Below are 25,551 nucleotides of genomic sequence, written 5' to 3'. Positions count from 1 at the left end.
ACGACATGATATAACCCAATAATAATAACAAACAACTAGGAGGCTTGATGGTAAGGTAAAGACACTCAAGAATAAGTTTATTATTGAAGATTGGGATACTCTGTCCTCAATTTAAGTAGAGTTGAGCGACCACAAGTAGAAGATATGAGCTCTCCAGATCTGAACTCTCCCGAAGATGTCATATATTTACCACCAGAGTTTGTAGAAAGAGCAGCCAGCAGCATCATTCAGATGCTAACTTCCTCAAAGTTCAGGGGTGTTTGGCTCCAGGGCTTCGGTTTGGACCATTTCTAATTTTAACCCTCTCACTATCCTAGCAAAGATCTGTACCAGAATTAAAATAACTGCAGTGAAGCTGGTGTAAGATATGTATATAGATAATGTCACTATTTCATACCTACATATCTTAAATGAGATTCTCTGTTGAAGAATTAAACAGTAGGGCCATTGAGCTGACTCTTGCAATATCTGAAAAGGTTGGGCTTACTGATTTAGGGACAGATACTGCTTAACACCTCTGTGGTTTTTCAGGGAGGAGGGTTAAAGGAGCCCCCTCTTGAACCAGGCACAATCACTGCCTCTGTGCTTTTCAGAATGTGGAGACTGCTCACTCTATGCATCCCAGGGAGCAAGACACCCAAAAGGAGTCAGGGAGAAGGAAGAGACACGACCCTGGCCCTCCATCATAAGACTGGCCAACACACATTTGGTAGTATGCTCTACTCTCCCTGAAGGGACATAGCAGCAGGTGCTCTCCCTCTGTACTCTGAGGTGCTCTGAGAGGAATTCTGCCTCCCTGAGACAGAATTCTTCCTGCGCTCCCGTGGAGCAGCGTGTCCCACTCTTGACATGGGGGCTGAGCCCTCAGTGCTAGGTCACTGGAATGGAATATTTACTCAAGCATTGCCACATTGGCTCTCCTGTCACCTCAAATGCAAAAGTCCATTGAGAACATTTTACAGTATTTTACAATTTTAAAATTATTTTTAGACATTTCTTGAAGCCAGAGACATCAATAGCAACTTCAAGCTCATGGCGTTTTGGAGTGCCACAACAAGAAGGCTGGTGGTGATTGGATGTCTAACATAGTGAATGTCAGTGAAAATAAGGTAGGATCAGAGGCTAAAATAGGGAAAGAACAAGATAAAAATTACTTAGACAAGTTAGATGTCTTCAAGGCACCAGGGCCTGATGAAATGCATCCTAGAATACTCAAGGAGCTGACTGAGGGGATATCTGAGCCATTAGCAATTATCTTTGAAAAGTCATGGAAAATGGGAGAGATTCCTGAAGATTGGAAAAGGGCAAATATTGTGCCAATCTATAAAAAGGGAAATAAGGACAACCGGGGGAATTACAGACCAGTCATTTTAACTTCTGTACCGGGAAAGATAATGGAGCAAATAATTAAGCAATCAATTTGCAAACATTTAGAAGATAATAAGGTGATAAGTAACAGTCAGCATGGATTTGTCAAGAACAAATCATATCAAACCAACCTGATAGCTTTCTTTGACAGGGTAACAAGCCTTGTGGATGGGGGGACGGGGGGAGAGTGGTAGACGTGGTATATCTTGACTTGAGTAAAGCTTTTGATACTGTCTCACACGACCTTCTCATAAACAAACCAGGGAAATGCAAACTAGATGGAGCTACTATAAGGTAGATGCAAAACTGATTGGAAAACTGTTCCCAGATATGCTGAAAGGGCGTATCAAGTGGGGTCCCATAGGGATCAGTTCTGGTCTGGTTCTGTTCAATATCTTCATCAATGATTTAGATATTGGCATAGAGAGTACACTTATAAAGTTTGTAGATGATACCAAGCTGGGAGGGGTTGCAAGTGCTTTGGAGGATAGGATTAAAATTCAAAATGATCTGGATAAACTGGAGAAATGGTCTGAAGTAAATAGGATAGAATTCAATAAGGACCGCACTTAGGAAGGAACAATCAGTTTCACACATACAGAATGGGAAGAGACTGTCTAGGAAGGAGTACGGCAGAAAGGGATCTGGGGGTCATAGTGGACCACAAGCTAAACATGAGTCAACAGTGTAACACTGTTGCAAAAAAAAAAAAAAACCCGAACGTCATTCTAGGATGTATTAGCAGGAGTGTTGTAAGTAAGACACAAGATGTAATTCTTCCGCTCTAATCCGCAATGATTAGGCCTCAACTGGAGTATTGTGTCCAGTTCTGGGTGCCATATTTCAGGAAAGATGTGGATAAATTGGAGAAAGTCCAGAGAAGAGCAACAAAAATGATTAAAGGTCTAGAAAACATGACCTATGAGGGAAGATTGAAAAAATCGGGTTTGTTTAGTCTGGGAAAGAGAAGCCTGAGAGGGAACATGATAACAGTTTTCAAGTACATAAAAAGGTGGTTACAAGGAGGAGGGAGAAAAATTGTTTTTCTTAACCTCTGAGGAGAGGACAAGAAGCAATGGGTTAAAATTGCAGCAAGGGAGGTTTAGGTTGGACATTAGGAAAATCTTCCTAACTGTCAGGGTGGTTAAGCACTGGAATAAATTGCCTAGGGAGATTGTGGAATCTCCATCATTGCAGATTTTTAAGAGCAGGTTAGACAAACACCTGTCAGAAAGGGTCTAGATAATACTTAGTCCTGCCATGAGTGCAGGGGACTGGACTAGATGACCTCTTGAGGTCTCTTCCAGTCTTATGATTCTACGTGCTCTGACGGTCCAAACATATAGACTTACAAAATGATTTGAAAGGATTTCACTGTCTTTTGGGGTGTGGCTAAGACATACAGAGTGGGAAGCAGCATCTCAAGGCAGGTTCAGACAGAGTAATTGCTGCTGATGAACTAAAGGAGTTTCCGGTGTTGTAGCTGTGTTGGTCCTAGAATATCAGAGAGACAAGGGGGCTGAAGTAATGTCTCTCACGAAAACAAGTTGGTCCAATAAAAGATAAGCTCTTGAAAAATAAAAGATAAAGGTAAAAAATATTCCCTCACCCACCTTGTCTCTCTAAAGGAGTTAAAACATAGCTGCTTTTACTGAGCTCTGGAAGTAGAACTACATTTATGAATCATAAGACTTGCTCCTGCTTTTGCGGTTAATCCATTTTTGTTCAAAGTAATAAAAGGAACTATGTAAATACTGAAAATAAAAACAAGTCTGGGAACAAATACCTTAAGAAAGCTGAGCGAATAATGGAAAGAAATATACATTAAGGGCATGTGTCATAGGGTGGCTCTGCCTGGAGTGCCCTCTAGCAGCAGGCTGTGACAGAACAGGCATGACTGCCTCAGTTTACCTTCCCAGGCAGCCCAAAACCTCCATGACAGTCTCTTGCCTAATAATGTCTCTCCTTGGGACCAGTTTATTACAAAAACATAGTTCAAATAGCCCATAACAACAGTCCCCAAACAGTCCATTTATCACCCAAGTGCAGATAGTCCCTTAAAACCCCAAGACATCTAGTTCCTCAACACCTCACATATCAAACTCCAGTGTTTGCCATCACTCCTGGGCTCTTCTTCAGTTCACTTCCATCCTTTAACCAGGTCAGCTACCCCAGACTTCCAGCTAGGATATAATCCGCTCTTCCCAGCAGGAACACCCTTCCCCCAGCCACTCTGATGGAGGGCACCACTGCTCCTCCTGTTCAGTTAACTTTTCATATCCCACACAGGCCAGCAGACAGGCCTTTCCATTGCTCACCTGGCTCCCGCTGTCCACCACAGAGGTGTCAGCAAATAAGCCCTACACTGCTCCCTTACCTTCAGCCCGCAGCTTTGGCTCTCTGGCTTAGAAGTCAGCAGGCAACACCCTCTCTGGCCTCCAGCCCTAGCTCACTGGTTTAGGAAGACCAGCCTGCAAACCCAACTTGCTGCTCTCCTGCTTTCAGCCTTCCCCCACAAATCTCCTACAGCTTCCTTCAAGCACCTCCAATCTTTTGGTCCTTGACAGCTCTCACCTGCCCTTTCCCTCAATTACTCCTCCAGGCAACTCCCATTTTATATGGGCCAGGTGCCCTCTTAAGACTCAGTTAGGAGGCAGCTGATGAGTCACAGGTACATAGCCTCTTCCTTCTTAAAGGCCTAGTGCCACCCTGCAATAGCCTGATCCTCATTTGCTGTGAGGCCCCTTGACACCACTCTGTCAGTGTAAAGTGACATTAAAATGGGGGTAAATTTCAGAACCAACCCCTTAATACTTGGTTTGATTAACTTAATGGAATTCTTCAATGAATGAAAGTCAGTAGGAGTTGGACACCCCCTCCATTTCGCACTTCTGTAAATCCCCTTCCCATATCAATTTTACTAATATTTATGCATTATCTATACATTGGATGAATAATAAAGAGAAAAACTATTGACTAATTTATTTGAAAAAATATCACAAATGTCACTGAAGAAATTATTGAACTAATATTATTCAGCCAGCTCTGTGCCTCACACTCCTATCTCTGCCAAAACATCCTTGACCTTTTGAGAACAGATTTTCAAAGGTATTTAGGTGCTCAAAGATGCAACTAGGTGCCTAGTGGGATTTTCAAAAGTGCTTAGCAGGTTAGGCTCCTACCTTCTATTGATTTAGAAAGTCTATCTCAAGGATAATTCAAAAACAGGAACATGTCAAAGTTGTTAAATAAACTATTGTTACATTAAAAAAAAATACTAACATGCTTAAAATTAAACACATTCTTAGATGCTTTCCTGAACTGGGGCCTTAATCCTTAACCTGGTCATAAAAGGAATGAATAAATAGAAATGCCCAGTTTTTTTTTAAACTGTGCACTCAGCACTGAATGTGTGCTCACAACTCAAGAGCTATGCATGCAAATCCCAGTTTTTGCATGCACGCTGGGTGTTGTACACACATTGCTTTGAAAATCTGGGCCAAATCAAGCAGTGTCATATGTCAGGCAGTTCTTAGTTCTTACCATCCTCTTTAGTGCGGGTGAAAATTTGTTCACTCCTGACTCCATCTCCAGCTCGTGTGAATGCCAACACCTGGATGCTGTAGTTGGTATATTTTTCCAGCCCATCAAGCTCTAGTGAGGGCTGTGTAGTAGTGACATTTTTAATCTCTCCCAGCTCTAGGGAACAAAAAGTGAACCAAGTTATTGGCAATGCTATTCTTCTTTTAATCATATGTGTGTATATTGGTATGAAAATAAAGGGAATCTTCTGATTAAAGAATATGCACTCATGAAAGAGAAAGAATATTTTGTGATTATTAAATAGATACCTTAAATGCTCACACTGATCATTATTATAAAATAGAGCAGATGGGAAAAAATGACAACATTTGAAATTTTTATGTCAGTTCCTTTTCACATGATTAACAGCAAACTTGTTTTTAACTTTATAATTTATTTAGCTTTTTTTAACTGAAATTAAGCTAAAATATCAAAACCACTGTCAAAAGGGTTATTAAAATTTTGCATTTACTGAGAAACAGCTTTTCGGTAAATAAAATATTTCTATAATGGTACTGACAAGACTTACAATTTAAAAATTGATAATAATGATGCAACATTTTCCCCTCAAAATAAAAACATTAGAAAAAGTCAACAATTTCTACAACAGTTTTCATGTCTGAAAAAAAGCCATTTTGTGTAAAGTTAAACAAACAACGCTTTTTGTTTGAAAAAATTTGCCCAGCTCTACTGTAAAGCGCACTATGGTCAGAAGCATTAGTCAACAATAGATTTAAATGCAGTAAAACCAAATTCAGTTGCACGGAGAGATGGGGCTCATCACATAAACCTTAATGTATTAAGCTGGAAAACACGATTCATGTGCAAAAATGCTTTAAAAGAACAACTAGAGCAGAAAATATATCTAACAAGATAAGGACATTCAAAGATAAATTTCAGGTCCAATAGCTGTGTTTTGTGGGGTATAGTAGGCTATACTGTAATGTAGCTTTTCAGCAGTGTAGGGCCTAATCCAAAGCCTACTGAAGTCAATGAAAAAAAATTACCTTGTCTTGAATCAGGACTGCACATTTTCTCATCTTTATTTTTCATTCACCAGTGAGTAGTCACTGTACCTCAAAAGATTTCTTACTTGAGCATTATCACCAGTAATAGTGAGCCTCCGGGTTACATTCTGCCCTCATTTACACCTGTGCAACCTCATGTTTGAACAGGTGTAACTAGCAGAGGATAGAACTTGGCAAGACAATTGGAATTTAATTACAGTAACTATTCTATTGATGGATACACACACCAGAATATAATCCAGCTCATTCTGCCAGAGCTGAGACAGCTCTGCATTGTTAGCAAGAGTTAAAAAAAGAAAAGAAAAGAGTTAAAATTTATTGTTCACTAAAGTCCACAAAAAGGAAACAAATATTGAGGTGATATCATCATAAATTGCAGAATGTGATAAATTCATGCACACTTGATCACCTCCCTTAGGATCTATGTTAACATTCCAAACATCTGAGCACTTCAAATACATGTTGGGGGGGGGAAAAAAAGCTGCCCCAAACCTGTTTCCTTCCTTCACCCTAATTGTGGAGGCAAAAGCACATTGTCAGCATAACTAAAAAAAAATATACTGGGAGCAGATCTATTGAGGAGGATGGTGTTATGTTTACAGTGTCACTACTTAGTGTACACACACACTTTACTATGTAATTTTTGTTTCAAATCACATGGAGATGAAAAGTGCTACTGTCAGATAAACTGCAACTTGTTTATTTACCAAAATGGTTGAAATACTTCAAGCCATTTACTAATTACAAAACAGAAATCCCCTACATTGTGGGCCTCAAAAGCCAATCACTGAAGATAAGTCCATAATACAAAATGACTTCAGAGGTAATTCTGTTGACCTTAAGAAAAAGAAATGCCAGGTAGGTTTCTTTTTCCCCCTCTGAAAACAAGAAACCTTTGAGTATTTCAAAAAATATATTTTTAAAAACGTTTGTGGAATTTAAACAAGGATTCCTGTGTTTAATTTTGTTCTTCCTGGATGAATAATCAGATATCAGGTATTTTGATATTGCTGCTAAAACTAGCACAGTAATCTTTAAAGGAAAGGCAGTAGCTTCATCTCTGAGGAGGTAAAGAGGAACTGATGATACTCCCACACTTGCCAAAATTCTCTTTTGAACATGTGTGTGTTCATAAATAGTTTTGTAACAACCTGTCAACTACTCAAAGCTCTGTACAAAATGATCCAGACAGAGATGTATGATGCTCTGTGTAAAATGATGATGAAAGAAAATTTAAAGTTTTCTGGTATGCTTTTCATACCGGAGGACAAAATGATATTAACTGCCATGAATTTCCTGTTATCCTGTCATTGCTATTGGCACACACCTGATGGGTTGGTTAAAGCTGCTTACCTCCATCCAAGAGATTAGCCCAGTAAATAACTCTGAATCCCTGTAGAATCCCATTCAGGGCTTCTTTGGGAAGTGTAGACCAGGAAATGGAGATAGTTTCTGGTGATGTAGCAGTGGCTTGGACATTCCCTGGAGGGCAACTGGGCACTGGAATGAGATATTCACCAATTTTAGCTCTAGATAACTTCTGTGGACAAGTAAAACTGTACTCTTAAGAGATTATAGTCACCAATGTGAAACTGAATGTTTAAAATGCACATATATATTTTCTTCATAATTCATTGGAGACACAAATTAAATAATAATCATACACACTTCTTGGAAGAGTCCCTTTCTACTACGTTTTCAATTTTCATCACTTAAGCAAAATCCATTATTTTACCCTGAGTTTCTACTTTGCTATTGATGGAACTGCTTGGTTACTACTACGTTTGTTTCTGAAAGTACAGATCACTTCCCAGAAATGTCTTTGGACCCTCACTGACTTGCCCTTCATTAGGATTTTCCCTCACTACTAAAAGGAAAATAAATTCTAGAGCTGATTAAAATATACAGAAAAATTGATTTTTTGAATATCTTTGAGATTTTTCTAAATCAAAATGTACAGTTTTTTGAAAAAAATTCACAAAAATTTAGAACGTTTTCAAATTTTCAATCAGCTTTAACAAATTTATATTTAGTAATTTCTGTTTCAAATGCAATACTTGTTAATCTATCGTTTTGCCTTCTTGATTTATCTTATCCCCAATTCCCATAATGCCCTCACAGTGATGTTACAAAAATGTTGCCAAGAAAGAACCCATATGTGCCAGATATAGCAGAAAAACTTTACACCTGTTGCAGTAGTAAAAACATGCACGTTTCAGTGAATTGTCTTCCATCATGCTGTACTCTGTCTAGTACTAACAGGATCTGCAGTAAATGTAAAACACCAGTGTTCTCTGAAGCATATGCCTCAAACACTGTAACACTCAAGAATGTACAAATGTGTTACTCTGTTTAACATACATAAAGTCAGATTCTCAGTTGGTGTAAGATGGCATTGACTTTAGTGGATTTATGCCAATCTAAATTGCTGAAAATCTGGCTTTTGATATCTTCCTTGGTTGCTTGTGTTAGAATTTACTTTTATACTGTTTTAAAGTATTAAAGTCTTCTCTATAGCATATGGAATAACTCTTTTTTTCCACTAGAGGACTCTCTATCATTATTTGAGAAGTGCTCTTCTGTGTGGTTTAGAAAAATAATTCTGAATTGCTTTTCTCAGTGGACAGCCTGAAATATACAGAAAGTGCCAGTGACTTTTCTTTTATTAGTTTGGACATTCTTGGAAAAACTCATGTCTCATTTTAGGTTGGCAAATTATGTTACTGCATAAACATAGCTCTGGGTTTCACTTATCTGAAAAAAATAGTTACTTCAGTTTTAGTATTTTTACTTTACGAGATATCAAACCACACTACGATCCTATGCTGAGAGCATGAAACTGGCAACTGAGTCAATATCAAAACAAGGGTGTTGCTAAGAAAGGCTATGTTCTCAATCAAGTTCTCTCACAACTGCAGATGTTATTAAATCAGAACAGTCCTATTTCTTAAACTGAACTATATTGCATAGCTAGCAATTTGAAATTTGTACACAACACGCAGGCTGATTTGTTCCCTCCCACCTGTCTATAATATAACTATCGTTTCCCAATGTAACCATTCTCTTATCCACTATATAATGAACACTAATCAGGCAGTAGATACAATTAGGTCAACATATCCATCAGTGAGAATAAAAGGCCTGATAAAGAAGTCATAAAATGTGTGCAATGGTATATATGATATTTGCTTGCCTAGGACCTACCATCCTCTAGGGTAGTGGTGATGATTTCCTGAGAAGAAGGTCCTATTCCAGCCCGGTTACATGCCTGTACTACCATGCCATACTGGGTGAATTTCTTCAGGTTATCCAGGGTATAAACTTCACTATCTCCAGTGGTGTCAATACTGATGATGTTGAACTGGAAATTGCCCCCTGCACTGTACTCCCGGTAGCCTATCTGGTATCCACGAATAATTCCATTTTGCAAGTGCTTCTTTGGAGCCTGAACAGGATAGGAAATATTATATGTTAAGAATATATGTGGAAATGCAAATAAATTCTGTCCCTTAAGCACTTTGAACTGCACAGAAAGTCAACGTTTTCTTTAAATGAACAGCACTCTATTTTTAGGTCATAAATTGAGGGAGTCACTGTTCAAAAGGAAACCACTCTTTACTATGCTAAACAAATTTCGGGCCAAGTTGTTTATTACCCAGGATATAATCACCAATGAGTTAAAAAGAATTCCAGACTGTTATTTTACTAAAATAGCTAATGGTGAAATATTTTTGAAGCCTAATTCAGATTTGGAAGTTTTGTCTGGATAAATCAAGACACTGAGGCAGCCACGTCTGTTGTGGGCACATAGATGACCTCTGAAGGCAGTAGTGAATCAGAATGTAGGAATTTCTACACTGAATGGCTATTGAAACAAGTGTTTGGTATCCAATGTTAAAAAATGTGCCCAGTAAATGTATTGTACACTATAGTTCTGAGTCACCATACAAGAGTCCTGCACTCTGACTGACAGATCTTTCCATTTCAGTAGACTGTAGCATAAAATATAGTAGAAAATAAAATAAGCATTGTTAACTTGGTGAGAAAGTCTATTAGTAACAGAAATGTTTGTTACGTTTCCACTTACGTAGATGCTGAAATTTGTTGAACTACTCTTTATTTCATTTTGTAAAAATGTTCCCATCTAATGCTCTGGGTGCATATACAATTATTGTAAAAATTATAACTACCACTTAGGGTCCATGTACAAAAACTAACACACACACACACACACACACACACATCCCATCAGACTACCCAGATAAGCTCTCCCACTATCATCAGCACACCATACTGAAGTCTATAATCAGATTTCCTAGAGTAACAGGATTTTATTTTCAGATGCCTTGTTTATTTTCCGCTGCATTTGGTTTCCAAAAAAGGAGACAAAGCTTCAGGCAGGAATCTTTTCTTAGGACAAGAATATACTTCAATTCCCCCAGTAACAACACATTTTCTAAGAGAGTGGTTGGCTCATCTTTTACTGTTTCAATGTGGACCTTTAGCTAATAAGAAGTAGTAAAGACAAATATACATAGCCTAATCACTAAGCCCTCACACACCAAATCCTCACTGATTTCAGCAGAAGTATGCAAAAGAGATGCAGAATCAGGGCCTAAGTTCATGCATGAGACCTCAGGTGGGAGTAGAACCATGCTTTCTGATATATAATAGACCAGTTATTTTTCTTGGTTTCCTGAATAACTCTGTCCTGTTGGGTGACTGAAGACATTTCTTTAAAAAGTCACATCTTATAAAAAATGCATTAGCTGCCAGTGTGGCATCATAGTCTCAATACGTTTACAGTTTCTTGCTCTTTAAATGACTGTAAAACTTCATATTTTACCATGGGGCGGGGTAAGCTGGTTGGAATTTAAAAAATCTGGATATCTTCATGGGAATGCAGACGTTTGTCCCAGTTAAGAAGGAAATATCACAGTTATATTTTAGTGGTTAAGTGGGTAAGTAAAAGGCAAGTAGTTTTCTTGATGGAAGCACTCTGCACTCTGTTTCATAACCACTGCATAAAATGTGGACCATCTTTGTGAATGGACAGTGTAGTTTTGTTGTTTGAGTAAAAAAACCATCCAAAAACAAAAACAAAACAAAAAATCCACCAGAGCATAGACAGCAGAATTATTAGAATACTCAGTTAACTGGTCATTCATTCACTTTCTTGCTTATATGTCCTTTTCTTATAATTTGTTGAAATTGAAAATTTGTTAAAAATTTTCTGTCAAAACTTTTTTTAGATGGAAAACTATTTTTTGTGTGAAAACAGTCTCAATGGAAAATTTTGATTTTTTTTTTGTTCAAAAGCTGAATGTCTGAAAACCAAAACGCTAAAATAGGGTGCAGATGTGGCAGTAGAGGCAGGGGCTTAGATGCCCTGAGTATGATCCTATTTGAAATGCTGGACACACACATGGAGTGGCTAGACTTGCCTGCTGCTCCTGCCACCACAGCTACAGTCTATTTTCAGTGTGCTGGCTTGATTAGAGCTAGCTTGGGTCTGTCTCCTCAAGCTAGAATTTATACCTACAGGTTGAAGTGCAGACATACCTGATTAGCCATTCTGAGACAGGTGTCTTTTTCTGACCAGAAACTCCACCCTGTACTTCAGAAAGTTTTGCTGAAAACGATATATACCTCTACCCCGATATAATGCGACCCGATAGAACACAAATTCTGATATAACGCGGTAAAGCAGTGCTCTGGGGAGGTAGGGCTGCGCACTCCGGTGGATCAAAGCAAGTTCGATATAACGCGGTTTCACCTATAAAGCGGTAAGATTTTTTGGCTCCTGAGGACAGCGTTATATCGAGGTAGAGGTGTATTGCTGCACTAAGTTTCAGCTGGGACAAATCAGCATTTTCTGACCAAAAAATTCCTGACCAGCTTGTGCCTAAATATGGATTTTTGAGCCTTACTCTATGTGAGCAGGTTTGAAAATGTTAGCTGCAATGTTTTACTGTTGTACTTTTTATATAGCAAGAACCAGGGGTCACCCAATAAAATTACTTGGCAGCATGTTTAAAAACAGACATAAGGAAGTGCTTCTCACAACATACAGTCAACCTGTGGAAATTGTTGCCTGGGGATGATATGAAGGGCAAATGTATAACTGGGTTCAAAAAAGAACTAGATAAGTTAATGGAGGACAGGTCCATGAATGGGTATTAGCCAAGATGATCAGGGACACAACCCTATGCTCTGAGTGTCCATAGCCTCTGACTGCCAGAAGGTGAGACTGGATAACAAGGGATGGATCACTCCATAATTGCCCTGTTCTGTTCACTCCCTCTGCAGCATCTGGCACTAGCCACTGTCAGAAGACAGGATACTGGGCTAGATGGACCATTGGTCTGACGCAGTGTGGCCTTTCTTATGTTCTTATCTTATCTTATGCAAAGCAATAAGGATGCAGCCTGTTTGTATCCAAGAGGTTGTGTACATGTCACTTGTATAGCAAAGTGCTCATTCCACCCCTAAATGGGGCCATAGAGACTAAGGCCCAGAGTCTCCCTGTCAGAAAAGAAGTCTCCCAGTAAGGATCATGATGGGTGAACAGTAGTCCTAAGGGAAGGGCACAGGAGGGCTACTGGCAGAGTAGTAGCCTGAACTTAACCAGTGAGGGAGATCCTTGGTCAAAAAAGAAAAGAAAAGAAAAGAAAAGAAAAGAAAAGAAAAGAAAAGAAAAGAAAGAAGAAGTCATCTTGTTTCAAACACCATGGTGAAACCTACCATTGTTTAGATGAGCCAACAGATCATCTGTGGACACTTTATATTCTAGAACAACTCTAAATACCACTGAATCAAAGTGACCGGTTTCTTGCCCGACACCTGGGGAACTGAGAGCAAGGGAGACTGGTGCAGCTGTAACCAAAATGTACTACTTCTTAACACACCATACTGAACCGAAAATAATTTTAATTAAGTGAATATCATGCCTCTTATGGTGCCTCTCTAGAGCAGAAGAGTGAAGGTTGTGGTTCATGGTCTATGGTGCATGATAGCTGCAATAGAGTTAAGGTGTGTTTTTATGGTTAGAAGAATAGAGGGTCTGTATTGATATGTGGCTTTAACGTCCATTTCCTTGCTTTTGTGGTTTATGTCAGGTAGGTTGAGTGTGTAGCAACTTTAACTGTTGCACTATTATTATTAATACTATTATTTATTTGTATATGAGTTATAATAAATTATCTTACTGCTACATTATAGTGTGTCATTTGTTCTTTCAGTATAATGTGCTCTTGCATGTTCCTTTTATTATAAAGTGTACAATGCCATCACTTGAAAAGTGTTGTAGTTTCATAGAGCAAATCAGTCTTGGCCTTGATTCTGAATGCCCTCTGTACAAGAAAGGGACCAAGAAAAATACAACTACAGCTGCACTCATTTAGATGCATTTACTTTCCTGACAGCACACAAAGACTAGGTAGTTAAATGTCTAAATGGATACAATTGAAGGCACAGCTAATTGTGCCCACATTTAATTAAGAATGCAAAATTGTACCTATGATGATGGAGGCAATTTTTGAAAATTTAGGCCAGGAAGTTTCATTTCAGCTGTAAATATCTGCGTGGATGTGAGTCCATAATGCTTAAGAGGAGATTTTCAAAAGACACCAATGGGCAATGAGGTGCATAACTCCCACAGAAAGTCAATGGTGCCTAACTCCCATTTGTGCTTTTGGAAATCTCCTCCAAAATCAGCCTTTAAGTATTTCTTCATATAAGGCCAGAGTCAGTATACAGTGTACATTATTTCAGAAGATGACTATGTGCTCTCCTGCTAATGGTAAAATATATTAAAGTATGGCACTTCATGTACCCTCTTTAGCTTTCTCTACTGGTATGTTATGGAGCTTCATTTTGCCTACTATATGATGCTATTCTTTGTAGCCACAAACCATTGCTACCTGTGAAAACCACAGCAACAAAAAGTATAACTGTACGACATGAAGGTGATGCAAATATTATAACTGTATATCTGACAACTAAAAAAGGACTAGCAAAGAATTTTTGCCTGATTGAACAAGTCAGGGCAAAATCACTTCCTTACACATCACAGGAATTTTAAATAGGATGCAATTTGCTGCATTTTATAATTTTATCATCTCCCTTCCCAATCTGAATAATTATATTTTGCTATTAGATTTATATACTAAATGCAATGCTTTGCAGATGACACATGCACACAAAGAACAATGCATACCTCAGCAGCAAAGGAGAATCATCCCCAGAAACCGAGAGCACTGAGGAAAAACCTTGTTTTGTGCAAAGCACTTTTAATATTATTTGTACTTTCATGTCACCCTCATGTTTGTGGGGTGGAGAAGAATAAATTTAGGACTGATGATAGGGAAACCTGTATTTGTACTTCAGTGGACAGCCCCTGGAGACAGTTTTTTCAATGTATCTATTTTTAACTACTACTAACCTACTCAAGAATCCCTAGCATGTGAGGTTTGTCGGCATTAGCTGGACAATTCATTAGATATAGTCTCTGTCTGTCTGCACAGACACTTCCTTTATATGCAGGATAATCTTGTTTCATCATGAACTGTCTGAAATGAGAGTGTGCTGGTATGATAAATTGCCAGCATTCTACAATTATTACCACGGCACTCCAAAAGTTCTGTGTTACATGGCAAAGTTCACATCACATTACATAAGTTACAGTAACCATGTAGAATTTCTACACAAGTTTATGGCTATTATGCTGTAACTTTATTTTAACAGTTTACCCTACATATTTCTGAATATGGTATGAAAATTGCCACTCTTATTAAGATTATACATAGTGACTACGCATCTTTATTCTATCCATCAGGATGTACAGTTTGGTTTAATGTATTTATAAACCTACTGGTTTCACTGTCAGACAACATACGTAAAACTTTTCAGTTATCAGAACACTGCATAAAAACAAACCAAGTCACAAGCATTAGAGTACAGCAGTTACAATGGAGATTTGTTTAAATTACATTGGAAAAATAGATAATTTTGACTAAACTATGTATGAACTCATGGACTCTACTTTTGATCAAATTGAGACATAGCACCAAAGAGGGTCTCCATGCCTCTATCTGTGCAGGCATTCCTTTGGTAAGGGCCTGGGCCAAAATCAATGGAAAGACTCCCATTGACTCCAAAGGCTTTTGGGGATCATGCCCTATAATCATATCAGTCCTCAGTGAGCACTAATTTTGTCAGCACAATGCCCTGCTTGCAAACTCAGAATAAGGACACTTAGAGCACAAATAGCAAATGTAGCTCAATAGAAACACAGGCCTGCAGCAATGATCTTCCTCTGGAATGTTCTTTCCTGGAATAAAATGACAGTCCTATTGGCACAGCTTGTAAGATCTGTTGGCAAAATGATCTGCAAATTTTATTCAAAATAAAATACTTATGATCCACAGTTATTATAATATTCACCCTAATAACAGCTCGCTGAACATGCATAAATACTGCTAGACTCTCTGTTTCCTGCTATGGTTACTTACTTTCCAAGTGACCCGAATGCTTTGTGAAGATACAGGCTCAAGCTGAACTTCCTGAGGTGGGCCATCAGGAGCTGGTGAGAGAGACAGAGAGGGAGACACATCCATCATAAGGCAGGTTCTTATAATGTGGCAGAAATAAACAAAATATACAGTGTTGATGCCAACACTGTGGCATAGAACAGAGGCTTTGGGTTGGTATGAAACCATTTAACAGCATATGAAGCATTGAAGGTATCACTTTACTCAAACAAAACCAAAAGGCTAAGGAGTCTCCACTAGCTGGTTGCGTGGTATTTGTGACAATGAAATGTTGTTTATTTCAAGATTTAGCAAGTTTGCAAATAAAACAGGAATGAGTCGCATGTGACTTTCTTTCAAAAGCCTTGTTTAGTGACATGCTCAAGATGCTTTTCTTTCCCTTTGAAGTCTTCTCTACTGATGTACTGAATGTGCTTTAAGCTGCTGTGAATGCACTGGCACTGAAAAGACAGCAGCACCCATTCAGAATTAGGGAACACAGCAACTCTTCAGCCAGCTTTGATCATTTCAACATGTAGCTTCTGATTAAAGTCGTTCTGTTAACTAAAGACTGAGCACGTTCAGTACAAAATTATTATTTTATGAAGTAAAAACTGCACGAATAGTTTTTCTGTGTCTAAATATATCAGTGTGGAAGCCATATAAAGAATATCCTGCCTGATTAAATGAACCCGGGACAGTTCCTGCTGGCTCAGTCAGAGGGAGTCTCTCTTATTATTTATATGCTGCCAACAGTATGTGTCATGCTTCACAAACAAGTGGGAAGACAAAGTTCTGGTCCTGAGAAACTTCTATCTAAGTTAGACAGTTACAATGCAATGATCGCTGATTGGAGGCAGTTAGTGTTGCAGTGGGGATTTGTAAAAGAAAGCTAACAAAACCAAGCCATTTTAACGGAAGGATTTGAAGGAAGAGACAGAGATATCTCAGAGTTCTAGTAGAAGATTTCTATATATATATGAGGTGGCATGAATAAAAAGTAAGAAATCACAAATTTAATAATATGAGAAAGGGCGCAAAGGAGACTAGGTTGTGAGAGGGAGAGCAGGAGGAAATGGATGTTGCAATGAAAGCAGTCTGAGGGGTAAACAGCAGCAAATGACTGCAGTGAAAGAAGTCCATTTGGCTTACATGGGTGAAATTCACGCCTGTATAGAGACCTAGCACAAGGCTTATGCTCCATTGAAGTCATGTACAAATCCTATTTTGTGGGATTTTGTTGGCCCTGTGCAATGGGGTGAATTTCACGCATGGTGAAGTGGAACCATTGCCTATAGCTCATGTGGGTCCTTAGTTTGAGGGCATGTCTACACTGCAATCAGACACCTGTGGTTGGCCCATGCCAGCTAACCCGGGCTTGTGGGGCTCAGGCTAAGGGACTGTTTAATTGTGGTGTAAATGTTTGGGTTGGGCTGAAGCCTGAGCTCTAGGACCCTCCCACCACGCAGAGTGCTAGAGCCCAGGATCCAGACTGAGCCTGAATGCTTACACAGCAATTAAACAGTCTCTGAGCCTGAGCCCCATGAGTCTAAGTCCGCTGGCATGGGCCAGCCGCAGATTTTTGTTGCGGTGTAGACGTACCCTAAGTTTCCTATGCAGTATCACACAGTAATGAAAACAGGGTAAGTACAACAGCAAGAGTGGGGTCTCTGCTAGTTCTTTAACTCAACTCTAGACTCTGACCACCAGTTTACAGACACAAATGTCATCACTGCAGATATATTATTCTGTAGTAGATATGTGCAAAACATTTGGCCCATAAAATGAGCTGCTAAAATCCTGGCTTTTCATTGGTGTCACAATATGGCAACCATAAATCCCCTTTATGTCCACAGTTTATTTCGTTCCTCCATGTGCAGAAACATATTCTCTGTCTCTGATGTGGAAGTTATTGCTGTGACATATTTATATAGGCTAAACCTTTGCTTGTCTGGTCTGAAGAATTCAGACTCACCACAGGAAGCTCGTGCAAGTAGGAAGGAAATCAGAGAGAAACACTGCAGCAAACATTAGCGGTTATGCCTTATTTTTTGTAAAGATTCTGGATTGCTTTGCTATGCTTGGGATAACACATCCTGCACCCAGTTCTGCTCTCACATTGGTTTCATACTAGTACTCCTGATTTACATCAATGTAAGTGAGAGCAGACTCAGGACCTTGCCTGGGAGACTGTGAAGGAGATAGTTGCAGTTGAATGGGTTGTGATAAAGAATGTGGTGAGTCCATGACAGAGTGAATGGTTGTATACTGGGTCAGTGGGTAGCTGGAGGGGGGATGAGATAGGTGTAAGGGAAAGTAGAGGGAGATTGGTCCTGCGTCTTGGCAGGGGGTTAGATTAGATGACCCTGGTGGTCCCTTCTCGCCCTATGGTTCTATGAGTCTAATGGTCATGACAGATGGTGTTATGGGCTGTGGGGTGCAATAGATGGCATAGTGGAGTTAGAGGTGAGGGGGACTATGACAGAGAGTGTAGAGGAAGGTGAATGGTGGAGGCAGATTGTGGGTGAGTTTGTGATGGAGAAGCCATGACAGGGGATATGGTGGGAGGGAGCAAGCTGTGACAGAGGGTATAGCAGAGTGTGTTTGTGTGAGGGCATTGGGCTAGGGGAGAGGATGGTGACACAGGGCATAGAGAGGAGAGAAGGGAGTGTGCTGTGACAAAGTGTGTGGTAAGGAGGCTGTGACAGAGGTTGTGGTGGAGTGAAATTAGTGTCTGCCAATTTCACTGTACACATTCACCACAGCTTACATGATTATGAAGAGTTGCTAGGAATCTAACTACTACCCTGAAGGCAATGAGGTGAATTTCCAGTATGGTTTCCAGGAATTAATTTGGGACCAATAGGTGATTTTTTGCAAAAACTCCATCCAAAATGTGCAAGGTTATGTTAACCTCTTAGGGCAGGGGTGGGCAACCTGTGTCCTGTGGGCCACACACGGCCAGTCAGGGTAATCCGCTGGTGGGCTGCGAGACAGTTTGTTTACATTGACCTTCCGCAGGCATGGCCACCCACAGCTCCCAGTGGCTGCGATTCACCGTTCCTGGCCAATGGGAGCTGCGGGAAGCAGTGCAGGCCACAGGGTTGTGCTGGCCACCACAATGCAATTAAAAACCCATGGCTGGGTCATGCCATTTGACTTTGGTTTGCAGGGCTCAGGCTGTGGGGCTGTTTCATTGCAGTGTAGACTTCTGGACTTAGGCTGAAGCCTGGGCAATAGTACCCTGTGAGGTGGGAGGGTCCCAGGGCTCAGGCTGCAGCCCAAGCCTGGAATGTCTATATCACAATTAAGCAGCCCCACAGTCCGAGCCCCGTGAGCCGCAGATTTTTAATTGCAGTAAGTCTGCACTGCAGCTGGGAGCGAACCTCCCAGCCCAGGCAGACAGACTCACGCCTGTGGGGCTCAAGCTAGCATGCTAAAAATAGCAGTATGGACATTGCAGCTTGGGTGGCTGGTTCAGGCTCTGAAGCCCGTCCAACACCTCTGGTTCTGAGCTTGAGTAGCTAGCCCATGTCTCTGCCAGAACCACAATATCCACACTGCTATTTTAGCATGCCAACTTGAGCCATGCTAGCGCAAGTCTGTGTACCTGGGTTGTTCCTAACTGCAGTGTAGTCATAGCCTTAGACACATACACTAAATCCACTGAGCCTTTGATAACTGTTTGCACGTGGGAGCCAACTTTCCTGCAACCTTGCTTGCTCTAGCATGCCATACATTTCTCTAGGGCTTTCCATCTAAGCATCTCTAAAGGATTTACAGACATGACAGATTTAAGCCTCACAACATCACTGTGAGGCAGGTAAATGTTTTATCCCCATTGTACACACGAGGAGACTGAGTCACAGAGAAGATAAATGAGCATTTTAAGGTCACTCAGAGTCTGTGACAAAGCCAGAAAGAGAACCCCGATATCTCAGCTTGCACTGTTAAACTTTAACAATACACAGAAACAAAGAAAAACCAGCCCTCTGCTTTCCTGTCAAACACTGAAGGAAATGAGCTCTCCCAGTCTATTTTTCAAAGCAATAGCTATTAAAGGTTATAGGGGGAAAAGCTCCAATAGCCCTGAAATCAGCTCCAGATTAGTGAAAGGACAGAAAATATTGCTTGACTCTCCTCCTGCTGAAGGCATCCTTTTCAGTTTACTGTCTAATAAATAATGCCGGCAGCCTGGAGTCACACTAGTGTAGGATATGTAATCTGTACCTTTGCAGTGAAGGGGTTTGGATTTTTAAATGTTTAATGTTGTTTTTCTTAAGCCTTCATTTTGATCTCTTCCCTTAGGTGTCTCCCTCCTGCTCAGCACCCTGTGCTAATTTAACCCTCCTGATGTAAGAGCAGCAAACAGTAAACAATGACAAATGACTGCACTTCTGCATACTGTGCGACTGATCAAACCAAAACCAAGACAACAAATGCTGTTGCCTTGCCTAGACCTGACCTTCCCTCTGCTGATTGCTCCCTGAATAAATCAATGACTTTTGACTGCGGTTCCACATAACTGACCTTTCACTCTGACTGGACAGCTCCTTAATGAGAGCAGTGAAAGTCCCAGTCATCCTGAAACTAGGTCAGGAGGCATTGGATAAAATGTGACATCCAGGTTTCAGCCTAATGGGGAAGCTAGTCTTTAATGGGAGGTCAGTTGCTGATGCTGACATATTAATTATCAGACAAAAGAAAGTCAGTAAGTAAGGAACACTCCAAGTTTATTAACAGCACATACTAATAACTTGTGTGAGTATATGAGAAACACAATTTCTTTAGGAGATTTTGGAGAGGGGAGAGTGGAAGGTGGAGGTATTCCGGGCTCTGGGGATGGGTAATCTGTTTCTCTAAAGATTTCATATTTCACCTTGCAAACAGGAAAAACATTTCTGCATTCAGCATGTAGTTTAAAAGCAAACAAATTACTCATCCTTTCCTTGATATATAGTAAAGAAATCTGCCCCACCACTGAAGAATCATATAAAATTAAAACCCATAATGCAGAGTTCTGTTCATTCTCTCTTCCTTTTCTAACACAGACATTATTTGTGGGTCCAATATATATGCTGAAAAAGGGCATCAAGGGTAAAAATGAATGCAGCTCATGTTGTCTCCTGTTTGCTTCCGTTTGCACAGTAAGCCCTTGTGCTCTTATTCTTTGTCACAAATCCTTGAGAACTGAGAATCTGATCTCACAGCAAGGGGTAAATTTTCACTGCGGTGATTTTGTCTTCTATTAATATTAATAAGATTTGCACAGCCAAATTCTCATGTGTGGGCTGAAAACCATGCCACTGAGTGTCTAGAACCCAGATCATCATGTAGCTTTAGAATGCGGTGGGCCTTTATCTGACACACTCCACCCCCAACCACTTACATTATTATTTTACCTCTCAACAGTACATAGATTCATAAATTCCAAGGCCAGAAGGGACCATGGTGATCATAGGCTGACCTCCTGTAAAACACAAGGCCCTACGGCGTCCCGAAAATAACTCCTAGCACATATCTTTTAGGGGGAAAAAAACCCCAAGCAGGGAGGTATTAGCATGTTAGCATAGAAAACAAATATGCACGGTGCAGGTATTCTTTACAAACAAGAAATGGCAGATTCTTGTATGGCCTAGAGTTTTCAAAGGAACCTAAGGGATATAGGAATTTCAGTGATGTTTGTATGTTGAATTTTCTTAGGCTCCTTTGGGAATCCCAGCTGTGATTTCTATTCATTTAATTGCAATATGTAACTTTGATAGGAGATATTTGCAGACATTCAACATTATGACGTATAATTCAAGGGAGAAAACGATACGGCATTGGCTTCAGAAAGAGGGAGGCGTCAGAGCAAAGGAGAGCAATAAAGGATAACTTCTTTCACTTCAGCAAGTGAGATACATAGAGACTTGAATGCAAAGAAGCCACTGCATACCGCAATTACAGGCTCAAAAGGGGCTATCCCGGGCATTAAGGGGAAGGTGTTGGCAGGGTACTCTTGCCAGAACAGAGAGACAGTGGCGCTGGTATGACTGCTCTGTGAAAAATCAGTCACTTGCCCTCCTGGCTGGAGAGGAAGTGCTGCAATGACCAATGCCATCTGTGGTGGAGGACAGCATTAAATTAAATTCAAGGAAACAATATTAATTAATTACAGCAAACTAACTTTAATTGCAGTCAGGACATTAAATGGGTGGAGAATAGCTCAATAATAACATTTTTCATGTAAATGAACATTTTCAATCTTGGGAATCTTAAGTTAGGCACCTAAATCCATAATTGGGTGCTTAAATAGGGATTTAAATGCATAGCTTCAAGTCCCCAAGGTTGAAAATGTGGGGCATAATGTCTTCTTTGACTACTAGATGCCACTGAACAGTTTTAATGACAGGCCTGCACAATGACGTTTCTGAAGTAATGCTTTCTTGGAATATTTTAGCATCCTGTGTGAGATAGTTGTAGTAGCGTAGCTGGCATTTCAAACAGAAATTTCTAGTAAGGAAGAAAATTTGAGCTCAGGTAAGATTTAGACCAGCGGTTCTCAAACAGGGGGCTGCAGCCCCCTAGGGGTACACGAGACCTTTCAGGGGTCCACAGGGCCCCCCCGGCTGGAACCTGGTGAACCAAGCCCTGTCACGACACCCCCCCCCCAAAGCGGGCAGCTGTGCAGCGCGGAGCTGACGCCAGCAGCGGCGCGGGGCAGAAGCTGGGAGCCCTGGTGCCCCCTGGTCTGAAGCCGGCAGTGGCATGGGGCTGAAACCGGAAGCCCCTCCCCTCCCCCCTGCTGAAGCCGGGAGTGGTGCAGGGCTGAAGCCAGGAGGCCCGGCATCCCCCCGGTCTAAAGCTGGGAGCAGTGTAGGGCTGAAGCCAGGAGCCCTGGTGCCATCCCCAAGGGCTGAAGCCAGCAGCAGCATGGGGCAGAAGGTGGGAGCCCCAGTGCCCCCCAGGTCTGAAGCTGGGAGCAGTGCAGGGCTGAAGACGGGAGCCCTGGTGCCACCCCTCCCCCCTGCTGAAGCTGGGAGCGGTGGTGGAGCCCTGGTGCCCCCACCCCCATCTGAAGCCAGCAGAGGTGTGGGGCTGAAGCCAGGAACCCCAGTGCTGCCCTCACCCCGGGGCTGAAGTTGGGAGCAGCACAGGGATGAAGCCCTCCCTGCAGGAAGAAGCCCTGAGCCTATGGGCAGAATTGGGGAGGCACAAGGGTGTTGCTTCCCCAAACTGCAGTGCCTTACACAGAGTGGGGACATCCTGGGGGCAGCCCTAGCTACCCCTCTCCCTGCACCCTGAGCTACCCCCTGTCCACACATAGCCCCTAGCTACCCCCTCCCTGCACCCTGAGTGGTTTTCAAACTTCTTGACTTGAATCCCCGCTTTGAGTTATATTTTTTGGTTGCATCCCCCGTGGGTGGCCTGCTGAGGTGAGTCAGGGAGTGGAAGTGGCACTCCCTCCCTGGACCGCATTGTGTGGAGCTGGCCCAAGCCCCGCCGGCCCTTGCCTACCACCAAATAAAAGTCAAACTACGCCTATGCCCAAGGCCCCCTCTCCTCTGCCCCCCTCTCCCCCCACCAGCCTGGAGCTCTGAGTCCCCCCTCGCCCCGCTGGGCCCTGGAGTTTTTATAGCATGTTGAGGGGGGCCTCAGAGAGAAAAAGTTTGAGAACCCCTGATTTAGACAATACAAAGCCAGAACGTACCTGCTTCATCCGTAGTGATAGTGAGCTCATTGCTTGCTTCGCTCTTGCCAATGCGGTTTTTGGCATACATGCGGATGTTGTAGGTGGAGGAAGGGTGGAGGTCAATGATAGTGGCCTGGTTCAGCTGAGGAGAGACGTCTTTGGTTCGCTGAACAGAATCCCAGGAGTCTATTTAATAAATGGGGGGAGAGAAAAAACTAAAGAAAATTTCGCATTCATTTTGTTATTTCAAATATTTAAGTAATTCAACCTTATAAGAGAAGACCTCCTGTTTTCAGCATCAGCACTGGGAACATTTTGCTAATACAACCTAAATGGAATATCATGTTTCTCTTCAGTACTCCTTCTCACTGATCAAAGCTCTTAAAGAAAGAATTCTCAACCTGCGGTGCATGAACAGGTCCAAAGGGCTTGCTACAACCCTCTTTTTTATAGTGAAATGAGAGTGAGGGGGTCCCCCGTTTTGTTTTGTTTTTTGTTATGTGGGAAAAGGATGATATCCGCTGTCCTAAAGGAATTCCATTCAGTGCTCCTCAGAGGGAAGGTTGGTTACTGTGACAAAGAGCCTTGAAAGGAAGTTGTTCGACAGGAATGAAAAGGGGGACAGGAAGGATTCTTAAAGATGCAAAGGATCATTTAGAAAGATAAAAATGTTTTATATTTTAAATTCTTAAGGGCTTGCTCCTGCAAGCTTATTCAATTAACTATGCAGATAATTAAGCCTGAGCTTAAGTGGGATTGGGGCCAGAGTATTTGGCACCTTTCAGTATCGAGTACTAAGCCATTGAGATGTTTTCAGGTTAACGATGCAGATCCAAATTCAATGAGATTTAACATCGGTGCAGTCATTAATCCCATGAGTTGTTTGTATGTGCTTGTAAAAGGAGGAATTTTATCCAGATTAAATCAATATCTAAGGAAACCTGGGGTTATCCAAATTTAGCATAAATTATTCAATAAACTTGCTTGACACATGGTATTAGAAAGGACAGAATTTGGTTACATATAGTAACCACTCGGCCTCAACGTAACATTGAATCAGTCCAAATAAAACAATGGGACTGATCTGTTTTAAATCATCTTGACATCTCTTATGTGTTGTCATCTGTCATTTCTTTCTCACTGTATTGCATATTCCTCCTTTAACCTCTGTAATATCCTATGGGATTTAGCTGGGAGCTATACAGTGGTGTTGTATAGCGAGGGTCACTGCAGGCAGCATCATGAAAAGCTCACCAGACAGAAAAGTCTTGGTTAAAAATAGGAAAGCATAGCAGGAAACAATATACCGTGTCCAGTTTTTGAGGCAGTGTGTAATTCTCTCTCTCTCTCTGTGGCGTCCCTTAGAGATGGGCAAATTGTTTACATACTAAATAATTTTGTTAGTTGCAGAACAATTTCATTCTTCATCTGTCTGTTTGTATTTAAAAACGTCCAAACATTTAGCTATCAACTGATGCTCATTTAAAAACTCCTAAACATGTAGGTATCAATTGATGCAGTGCTAATCAACTGCATCTGAATTAATTTACTACTCGTCACTGCTGCCTTTGCAGTGGTGCTCCCAGAATGCCTAAAGGCCTTCTCTGCACATAGCCTCGATAATATTTGCTTGGAATACTCTTTGTACACTTTATGGACATTTTTAAATGGTGCTCTTGAGCAAAAACTGACACTGTCCTGATGTGTCTTGGAAGACTGTTAACATTTGAATTAATGACAGTAGCCATCACCCTTCAAAACGCTGCAATTTGGGGATTGCCATACCAGAATAAACCAATTGTTCATTTAGTCCAGTATTCTGTATATGAGACTGGTTGATGCCTAATACTTCAGAAGAAAGAATTAAGCCATCATACTATACGAAATGGGGAATCATTCAGTGATGAACAAACCTCAAAATGTTTAAAGTTCATAAAAACATCCAGAAATGGGAGACTCTCTTCTAGGTATACAGCTGGCAAAACATACTCCTATGCCAGCCTCCCTGCAGCCATTGTCACTCGAGGGCAAGAAGGAAGCATAGCTGGAATACACTGCATTCTGGCTCTCTTTCGCTGTCATATGGTCCTTCGGGAACTATTGCCAGCTGATACATTTAAGAGCAGCCATTGGGCTATACTAATCTGCTCTAGGGCTGGGCAAAGTATAGGGAGCTGCAACTGGCTCCCTGATGATCCCACAACTCAGATGTACTCCACAGAATCTCAGGGCAGCAGAGAATCTGGCCGGTAATATTTAGCAATGGTGGTTGTTGTTAGAATAGTGCATAGGGACCTCAGCCAAGATATGTGCCCCATTGTGCTTAGCGTTGTAGAAACATAAAGAAAGACTCTGTCCCAGTTTATAT

At 41.1% G+C, this 25,551-nt stretch overlaps 1 protein-coding gene across 2 annotated transcripts in view; it reads right to left on the bottom strand.

Annotated features, from left to right (window-relative positions):
- The window catches only part of LOC112117098 (Down syndrome cell adhesion molecule homolog), a 508,166-nt gene that overhangs the window by 96,543 nt on the left and 386,072 nt on the right, over positions 1–25,551 (bottom strand). For both annotated transcript variants that reach the window (XM_029911462.1, XM_029911464.1), the window contains exons 13-17: positions 23,202–23,369; positions 15,491–15,561; positions 9,183–9,423; positions 7,332–7,478; positions 4,912–5,067 (exon numbers count right to left, since the gene is read on the bottom strand). In XM_029911462.1, coding sequence (XP_029767322.1) covers positions 4,912–5,067; positions 7,332–7,478; positions 9,183–9,423; positions 15,491–15,561; positions 23,202–23,369 — 783 coding nt within the window. The remainder of the gene's footprint in view (positions 1–4,911; positions 5,068–7,331; positions 7,479–9,182; positions 9,424–15,490; positions 15,562–23,201; positions 23,370–25,551) is intronic.

Source organism: Terrapene carolina, unplaced genomic scaffold (genome assembly GCF_002925995.2).
Source record: "Terrapene carolina triunguis isolate 2854851 unplaced genomic scaffold, T_m_triunguis-2.0 Scaffold30, whole genome shotgun sequence".
Taxonomy (NCBI): Eukaryota; Metazoa; Chordata; order Testudines; family Emydidae; genus Terrapene; species Terrapene triunguis.
The sequence above is the reverse complement of the archived record's forward strand: the minus strand, read 5'-3'. Positions and strand labels throughout refer to the sequence as shown.